General features: G+C 39.1%; 1 protein-coding gene across 1 annotated transcript; it reads right to left on the minus strand.

Moving 5' to 3' along the window:
• Window positions 1-9,660: 9,660 nt before the first annotated feature.
• Window positions 9,661-10,158, minus strand: LOC113918330 (60S ribosomal protein L12-like). The gene has a single exon (XM_035723904.1). It carries the CDS (start codon window positions 10,156-10,158, stop codon window positions 9,661-9,663), a length of 498 nt encoding a protein of 165 aa, XP_035579797.1.
• Window positions 10,159-10,378: the final 220 nt, after the last annotated feature.

Consider the following 10,378-nt stretch of genomic DNA (forward strand, 5'->3'; position numbering starts at 1 on the left):
GGTGATTTTAAGACAATATCTTATGTTGTAAAGGAGGGATAGGAAAAAGAGCAATACCCACCTGCTGTTGGGCTAGAGCTCGCTGGTGTTTTATGCAGCTGTGGGGTGCCATTTTCTATAGCAATGAAAAGAAAGAGCATCAGCTCTGAGGACAGCAGCTAAATGATGGACTGGCAAGGGAAATTAGTGCAATCTCCATCAAGTTCTTTATTGAAGGGCAGTTCTGCTGGACTGTTCAAAGAACAGGGGGCTAGGGCTAAGGATTCCATCATGGGGGACAGGGTCACTGACCAGTTTCTCTGTTGTCCTGCTCCTACAGTGCTCACTTCCATTAAACATGTTCCAGACTATACAGAAATTACATTTTTTAAAAGATTTATTTATTTAGTTTTAGAAAGAGAGAGCATGAGCAGGAGGGGCAGATGGAGAGGGAGAGTCTTAAGCAGACTCTGTGCTGAGTATGGAACCTGACATGGGGCTCGATTTCATGACTCTGAGATCATGACTTGAGCTGAAACCGAGTCAGACACTTCACCAACTGTGCCACCCAGGCATCCCCAGAAATTACATTTTTTAAATGTTTGTTTTCGGCATTTCTTAGGAGCTACTCACCGGAAAGGGATTGTATTTGTATTCTATTGATTCTCCACAGTGCCAAACAAATAGTAAATACTAAGAAAAATGTTAAGTGAGTGGGTATGTGTGTGAATGAAAAAAACCTTCTCTTTTTCCAGCTAAAGCAGGGGCACCCTTATGGGAAAAGATGTTGTATTTAAATGGTGGCATCTAATGGGAATATATTACATGACCTCTTACTACCTGTCTTCTTTATAAAATATCAGATGAAAAGATTAAAGCAGCACTATCTAATATAACTTTTGGTAGTATTGGGAATATTTTATATATGTGAAGTCCAACACGGTAACCATTGGCCACTTGTGACTACTGAGTACTTGAAATATGGCTAGTGTGACTGAGGAAATGTATTTTAAATTTTATTTAATTTTAATTATTTTAAATCTAAATAGCCACATGTGACTTATAGTTACTATACTGCATAGCACAGATCTAGAGACATCCTCAGCAGAGATGGAAAAAAAGAAAAGTATATTGCTTTTTGATGCTTTTCAGAGGGAAAAATGTGTGTGTGTGTGTGTGTGCGCACACATATGTGTGAATATGATATATATATATGTATGTGGTGTTCATCATCAGATTAGTATCAGGTTCATCAACAATACAGCAAAATATGTTAGGGGCATGGTCTTCAGAATAAGCCAGACCTCAGTTTGAGCCTTTGGCTGTGCCACTTACCAGCTATATGACCTTGAATAACTCATTGTTATTATTGGAATGTGAAATTGCCTTGCCTGCCAAACACGTCAGGATGGAAACCTTAATTTTTTGAAGAAGATATGATGGGTTGTCGACCTTATTCTAAAAACAAGTTGCCAGTGAGGTCCCTGGGCCATCCTAACTGCAGAGAATATTGACAGTGACATCATCAAGATGGTGACATAGGTCATTCCTGACCTCAGTCCCCTTAATGAGAAGACAAACTAGGAACTCTCCAATGACAAAATACCATTGTTAAAATCCCAAAACCCAGTGGTGAGGCTGAAGCACCCACCTGGGACCACAGAGACAGAGAAAAGATTACATTAGAAGAATTACAGGAGTGGCTACACTTTGACAGAATGGCCCTTCCTCCAGGCCAACATGACATTGTATCAAGAGGGCCCCCTGGGCCTTTGATTTCTCCAGGGGGGAAAAAAGAGAATCCAAGGTGGACATCCAGCTCATCCAGCAGTAGGAGACATTTTTCCAGAGGTCCACTTGAGTCTCACCTCACAGGGATCACTGTGGGACACAGGAAGACTCTACCACTGGGGATCAGATAGGGATGAAGAAGAGGGGCAGGGATTACAGCAGCTAGCACTCAGATCTTTGTGAATGATATTCTTACCAGCAGCAGAACCCAAGCAGAGATCCCAGCCAGCAGCTCTGGGCATCTGAAGAGCTGAGCAGGTAGCCTCATCTGGCCAAGGAACTCAACTAGCTGTTCTGCCTAATTTGGGTCCCCAGTCAAGGGGCCATACTGACTGTAGAGCATGGTCTATTTGCTCCAGCAGGGGAGGAAATCAAATTCACAGCCCCACCCAACTGCTATCAAAAACCTCCCAACAAAGAAAAATCTAGGACCAAATGGATTTACTGGTGAATCCTACCAAATATTTAAAAAGAATTACTACCAATCCTCCTTAAACTCGTCTAAATAATTGCAGAGGAGAGGATACTCCCAAATTCATTATATGAGGCTAGCATTCACCTGACGCCAAAGCCAGATAAGGATGCTCTAAGAAAAATATAGGCCAATATTTCTGATGAATATAGATGTAAAACTTCTCAACAAAATACTATCAAACCAAATTCAATAGCACATTAAAAGGATCATGCTCGGGGCACATGGGTGGCTTAGTCGGTTAAGCAGCCAACTTGATTTTAGCTCAGGTCATGATCTCAGGGTCCTGGGACTGAGCCCTCTGTCAGGGAGTCTGCTTGAAAATTCTCTCTCTCTCCCTCTCGCTCTGCCCCTTCCCTCTGCTCATGTTCTCTTTCTCTCTAAGATAAATAAATCTTTAATAAAATACAATAAAATACAATAAAATAAAAGGATCATGCTCCATAACCAAGTGGGATTCATCTCTGGGATGCATAAATGGTTCAATATACCATCTTTTTATTACATCACATTAATAAAATGAAAGGTAAAAATTATATGATCATCTCAATAGTTTCAGAAAAAAACACTTGAGAAAATTCAACATCTATTCATGAAAAAAACTCTCAACATATTGGGTATAGAAGGTGGGTACCTCAACATAAGAAAGGCTATATATGACAAGCCCACAGCTAATAGCATACTCAAGGGTAAAGGTTGAAAGCTCTTCCTCTAAGATCGGGATCAAGACAAGGGTGCCCAGTCTCACCACTCCTATTCAAGCCAGTACTGGAAGCCCTTGTCACAGCAGTTAGGAAAGAAAAAGGGGGGATAAACATCCAAATTGGACGAGAACATGTCAAATTGTCTCTTTGCAGATGACATATTCTTATATATAAAAAATCCTGAAGACCACCAAAAGACTGTTAGAATTAATAAATGAATTCAATAAAGTTGCAGGATATGAAATCAACATAAAAAATCTGTTGCATTTCTAAACACTAATAATGAACTATCAGAAAGAAAAATTAAAAAAACAGTGCCATTTAGAATAGCATCAAAAACAATAAAATACTCGGGAATAAATTTAATCAAGGAAGTGAAAGATCTGTAAACTGAAAACCATGAGACATTGGTGAAAGAAATTGAAGAAGACACAAATAAATAGAAAGATACCCCTTGCTTATGGATTAGAAGAATTATCATTATTAAAATGTCCATACTGCCCAAAGCTATCTATAGATTCAATATAATTCTTATGAATATTTCAATGGAATATTTTATAGAAATAAAAAAAATCCTAAAATTTGTATGAAACCATAAAACACCTCAAATAGCCAAAGCAATCCTGAGAAAAACAAAGCTGGAGGCATTGCACTTCCTGGTTTCAAACTATGTTACAGAGCTATGTTAATAAAAACAGCATGGTACTGGCATAAAACAGACTTAGATGAATGGAACAGGATTGAGAGCCCAGAAATAAACCCATGCATATCCAGTCAACTAATATTTGACAAGGGAGCCAAGAATACTCACTGGGGAAAAACAGTCTTAAAAATGGTGTTGAGAATACTGGATACTCACATGCAAAAGAATGAAACTGGACTCCTATTTTCCACCACTCATAAAGATTTACTACTTGAAATTGATTAAAGATTAAATGCAAGACCTGAAACCATAAATTCCTAGAAGAAAACATAGGGAAAAAGCTACATGATGTGGTCATGGCAAGAATTTTTTATATATGACACCAAAAGCACAAACAACACAAGTAAAAATAAATACATGAGACTGCATCAAACTACAAGCTTCTGCACTGCAAAAGAAACAACAAAATGAGAAGTTACCCCATACAGAATGAGAAAATATTTTCAAACCACATATCTGATAAGGGGTTAATATCCAAAATATATAAGGAACTCATGCAACTCCTTAGCAAAAAACAACTCAATTTAAAAATGGGCAAAAGAACTAAATAGAGTTTTTCCAAAGAATACATACAAACGGCTGAGATATGGCCATTGATATCAGTATGTGAAAAGATGCTCATCATCAGTAATCATCGGGGAAATGCAAATCAAAAACACAATGAGATATCACCTCACATCTGTTAGAATGGCACTTACAAAAGAAGATAAGAGATAACAGGTAGGGATGTAGGAAAAAGGAAAACCTTGAGCACTGTTAGTGGGAATATGAATACAGCCACTGTGGAAACGGTACGGAGGTTCCTCAAAAAAATTAAAAATAGGAATATCATATGATCCAGCAGCCCTCTTTTTGTGTTTATAGCCAAAGAAAGTGAAGTCAGTTCCCAAAAAGATATCTACACTCCCATGTTCATTGCAGCATTATTCACTATAGCCCAGATATGGAAAAAAGCTAAGTGACTATTGAGTGATGAATGGATCAAGAGAATGTGATTATGTGTACACACACACACACACACACCCAATAGAATATTATCCTTTTTTTAAAAGATTTTATTTATTTATTGACAGAGAGAGACACAGCGAGAGAGGGAACACAAGCAGGGGGAGTGGGAGAGGGAGAAGCAGGCTTCCCACCAAGCAGGGAGCCCGATGCGGGGCTCGATCCCAGGACCCTGGGATCATCACCTGAGCCAAAGGCAGACGCTTAACGACTGAGCCACCCAGGCACCCCATAGAATATTAGCCTTAAAAAAAGGAAATTCTGCCTAATTTGCAACAATATAGATGAAACTTGAGTGAAACTAAGTGGAATAAGTCAGACAGAAAAAGACAAGTACTGCATGATTTCATTTATATGTAGAATCTAAAACAAACAACCTCATAGAAACAGAAACAGAGAGGAGATTGGTGGTTGCCAGAGGTGGGGAGAGGGGAGGAAATGGGTGAAGGTGGTCAAAGGGTATGAATTTCCAGTTAATAATATGAATAAGTTCTGAGGATTTAATCCACAGCACGGTGACTGTAGTTAACAATACTCTATTGTATATTTGAAAGGTACTAAGACAGCAGATGGTAAAACTTCTCCCCACAAAAATAAATCATGACTATGTAAGGTGATGGATGTGTTAATTAACCTTACTATGGTAATTTTCTCTCTACATATCAATATATAAAAATATGTTATATATATAAACTTATACAACATTGTGTATGTCAATTATATCTCAATTATTAAAGCTGGAAAAAATAAATAAAAATGAACTACTGATAAGTAGCCCTGCCCCCATATATACTATACTATATATATAATATAATATATATATTAGACACCAAAGTATCAAAGATACATTGACATTCTTCTTAGCTAATGAAATCTGTCACTTGTTCTGACTGCCTCCAACTTAATACCTCTGGAAAAAAACAGTCGCTTCATCTTTTGTGAGAGAATAGAGTCAAGAGTTTTTGTGTATTGTTGGAATTTATAACAAGAATGGCAAACTTTAAATATGAAAAGTAAAGTGAGAAGAAAGGGAAGGGAAAGAGGAAAAAGCTTCAGGATGTAAGAACTCAGCTGAATGCTTGTTTCTTTGTTTGTTCTGTTCCAGTTAAATATCATAAGCACTGGTTAACACCCCTGGGCTTTAGTGGAGTGTAGTAAAACAGAGAAAGGACTCATTTATCCTTAGATCCGAATTATCTCTTGGCAGGTAACTATGAATCTTTGGTCAAATTATTTAACCTCTTTCCATATCAATTCTCCATCAGTAAAATAGAGGTTAATTTTACTGCAGGGTTAAGAGATTATAAGAAGGAATATTTGGCACATAGCAGACATCTAAAAATATTTTATCCTTCCCCTTCTTTGGTACTTCCATGACCACTGCCAGTGTTTTCCCCACTTTCAGCTTCCCCTGGGTATCAGGGGACCAGATTACATAAGATAATCAGTCTGTCTGTCATCTAACCTACCCATCCATACATCTTTTTAAAAAAAATCTGACAAAGCTATATTTTATATTTTCTTTATCTGTGTCTCCAGATCAAATCTGATGAATATAGGAGCTGAAAGACAGCTATCCTAAAGAAACTACCAGCTTTTACTGTATGCAAAATGAATCAAATTCTATTCTTCTACTGTTCTTTCCACACTGGTGTGCATATATTCCATTAAACCAGTATTGGAAATTTAAAAAGGCATTAAACTATGAATTGGTCCTCATTGTCCCCAATCCTGGATAGCTTGGGCATGCAAGCTCCCTGATCTTTCGGACTTAGAGACGAACCAGCTGGGTCTGAGTAAATGGATGCAGCAGCTTAGGAAACCCACGTGACTCTCAGACTGAGAGCAATCCATTAGGAACCAAGACTTACACTCCAAATCTCCTATTCCTGGGTAATTCCCTTTAATGTGAAGAAGGAATAGATTTGGGGTACTGTCTTCTTTCACGTGCCTTTGGGCACATTGTTAGTGATCAAAAGACTTTCTCTGAACTACCTCTTTCTGTCACCACAACAAAACAATTTCCCCTAGAAACACCTGCACATTTTTAAGAACCTCTATCAACCAAAAAGGATTGGTCCATTAATCAACTGAAGTTGACAAAAAATGTTAGTATTCTTCACGTGCATGCCGAAAAGCATTGTGGTCCGAGATTACTATCTCGTATCTTCCTTGCATTGCTTGAGGCACCTAAGGAAACGAGTCCTTCGCATTGATATCTCTGCATCATATTCTTTATCCTCAGCAATAATAACAAATAGTTCTGCTTCTTGGGGAGCAAAATTAAAAGCAAAAAAATTTGGACAAGTTTGAATTTGTTGCAATAAATATTTCAGAGAGCCAAAATGACTTCTCAAGTGCTTATATTATGACAGATGTATTCCTACATTTGGGGGAAAGTTGTGATCGCCATCAAATACGTTCACAAACGTGTGATCTCTTTCTGGTTAGGGACTGGATGCTTTATGAGGCAAGATTTTAGAGTTAGGATCTTGGAGCATTGGTATTCTTGAAGAAAAAGTTTGAGGGTCTTAGAAATATTGGACAGGAGTAAAATATAAGCTGTATGATACTGAAGTATAATATGGAAGTAGATGTAGATGAAAGTAGTGAACAATTTTTTTCTTTAAATTTCTAGCCCTTCACTATATAAGCTTGTTGTATAGTAGGTTGCTTGATGGCTTGTGCATGGGTTAAAATGTTGAAAGTAAAGAGAAAAAAGGAGACTCGGGGATGATTTTAGATTTTTTAAGACCCTGAGCTCTGAAAAGATGGTAGCCTTTCCTATGTAATTCAAAATAATATAAAAGCAATTCTTAACTGTAAAACAAGAGTAAGGAAATCCAATAACATTGAGATTTCTCCCATGGTACTTTTTAATAAGATCATAAAATAAAATCTTCCGAATATTTTTTCTAATTTTTTGGTGCCGCTGTTTTGCTAGTCTCCTAAACATTTGCTTGGTTTCCTATTGGGTAATCTAGCCCTGAGAACTGCTAACCTTTCACCTACAGACTTGTTTAACTGTTTATTCCACAGACTTGTATTGAAGGTAAGTTATTTGAGAGACTGGAAACTCTTAGATAAAAAAAGTCCAGTCCTTCCTCTGGAAGGACTCAAAATCTGGGGGAAAGATAAATGTACGCATAGCAGCAGTTTGAGCATTATAAAGTTCTCAGCAAAGCCAAGAAGGAGTCATGAAGAACAAAGCAAACTCTGCAGATATCAGAGAAGCCTTTCCAGAGCTGACACTGGAGGTACGTCTGGAATACCAACACATGTGGAGGGTGGAAGGGAGCATTCTGGGTCCATGCCATAGCATTGGTCCTTTTATAAAGGGGACAAAGGAATGGAAATCGGGAAACTGTAGTTGATCCCAGCATCAGGGGCAAAGGATTTCAGGCCCACTTTGACATGTTTCCTCCTTGTCCCTTTGTTCTCAGATTTGGCACTTTCACAATCTCTCTTACATCCTGTACTTTTTGGTTTTGTTTTGTTTTGTTAGAGCCATAGACATTCTCAAGCTGCCTCACCTGCTCAGATTGGATTCTGAATCTTTGGGTCCTTTATAATGGATCACGGTTCTTTTACAACCTTACAGTTAGTATTTAAATATCTAGTAGCATTCCACATTTCCTCTGCCTTGGTTTGCTTGAGTCGTCTCCTTTGTGATTAGAAGATAGATAGAGAGATTTTTCCCTCTGTCCACATTTATTATGTCAGATTTATGTAACCGTAATGCTCCTCTTAATTTGATGTGTGGATCCTGGACATGGGGGAGGACATGCATAGATTTAAGTGATACACATGGTGCCTCAATGTCTGAGCACCTGGATGCATCTGGGGACTGTTACAGAGCTAATTGGCAGGTGTTGTACATTGCAAGTACCAAGATCTCCCAAGCTTCAAGAAATAACCACTCTGTGGGATCCCCAAAGAGAAATATTCAAGGGTGTCTCTGTTCTATTTGTTAATTATGAAAAGCAGATTGCCGTGGTGATGGGAGTGGGCTAAATTAGGAGGGGTATGGAGAAAGATAATAGAGTGTGGAAAAGGTGCCTGACATTTATTTATAAGCATCCAGAAAACTTTATTCCTTTGAGCCTAGCTTGAATCATTCTATTCCCTAAACCTATGGGGTTAGGCAAGCATCGTATTTCTTCATATTCTACATGGATGACTGGTCTTTCCCTTCTCTAGTGTCAAGAAAACCTCAGGTAGCTCATGGCTCCTTGGAGATGGAGGCAGTGTGTGCATGCGGGTGTGGGTGGGGTGAGGCGGCAGTCAGAAAGAGATTGCAGACCAGTGGGCCAAAGGTCATGGAGCACAGCGAGTGGCTTGATCTGGCCGCCTGCACAATGGCAGAGGGTTAGCAAATGGGACCAGATCTAATGTTGCACATTACAACCATGCCACGAATTGACACTTTTACTAATAACCAGACACTGGAGATCCCTCCACGGGTTTTAAATTGGGAAGCCATATGATCAGCTCAGTGTTTCAGAGAGAGTAACGTACATGCAGTTGGAAACATAGGTGGAACACAACACTCTTAGCCACGAGGTTATCTGCTCCTGGCCTATATCACTTGTAAAAGCGGAAAGGCCATGAAATAGAAAAGAAAAGGGATGAGGTCTTGAATGAAGGCAACAGAGGCATTGCGAATGGAAATGGTAGAAAAGAATTCAAGGGTACCCAGAAAACAAAATTAAAAAGTACTTGGTGATTACAAGATGATTAGGAAAAATGTCTAAAATATCTCTCTTCTGGCTTTAGTAAGTGAGTTGATGAAGGTTGAGACCAGTAACCCGAATAAATATGAAAAAAGGTTTGCAGATAAAACCCAGAGAAAAGAAGTGGTTCTGACAGAACTGAACGTATATTGTTTCATTAATTCACTTTGGAAGTTTGATCCTTTGCTTTTATATTGATGGAAGAAATGTCTTCTACTTTTTTTTTTTTTTTGGTTGTCAAATGATCCTTTATTGAAACATTTTCCTTTGTAGTTAACTAGCCGGGCATTCCAGCGCACCACTGTTGATGTCATCTATGATGTCATGAGGGTGGCGGCCATCTACATTGCAGCCCACAGACTGGGCAGTCCCCAGGATCTCTTGAATGGTTCCAGAGAGTTCTCTGGCTAAAGATTGGTGTCGCATCTGTCGGGCAATATCGACAATCTCATCAAAAGTGATATTTCCACTGTGCTTAATGTTTTTCTGCTTCTTTCTGTCTCTTGGTGGTTCCTTGAGGGCTTTGATAATCAGGGCAGAGGCAGAAGGTACCACTTCAATCTGGGCCTGTCTGTTCTGAATGGTCAGTTTCACCGTAATCCTTAGACCCTTCCTATCACTGGTTGCCTTGGCGATGTCATCACCAACCTTTTTTGGAGACAGACCCAGCAGGCCTATCTTCGGGGCCAGGGCAGACGTGGCACCGACTTCACCACCGGTGCACCTCAGGTACATGACTTTGATCTCATTGTGGTCGAACTTAGGCGGCATGGCGGAGGTGGCTGGTGTCGGATGAACCCGGATTCGGGACGACTGAAGAAATTTGACCTTTGCTTCCCCGAGCTGAAAACCAAAAGTGTCTTCTTCTACTTTTAGTTTTAAAGATTTATTTTTTTTATTTTAGAGAGCAGGGGGAGAGAAAGAGAGAATCTCAAGCAGACTCCCTGCTGAGTACAGAGCCCGGCGTGGGGCTCGATATCAGGACACTGAG

The sequence above is a fragment of the Zalophus californianus genome, chromosome 1 (assembly GCF_009762305.2).
Source record: "Zalophus californianus isolate mZalCal1 chromosome 1, mZalCal1.pri.v2, whole genome shotgun sequence".
NCBI classification, from domain to species: domain Eukaryota; kingdom Metazoa; phylum Chordata; class Mammalia; order Carnivora; family Otariidae; genus Zalophus; species Zalophus californianus.

Coding starts and splice junctions, on each gene's coding strand:
- LOC113918330 (XM_035723904.1), bottom strand. CDS start 10,158: ATGCCGCCTAAGTTCGACCACAATGAGATCAAAGTCATGTACCTGAGG.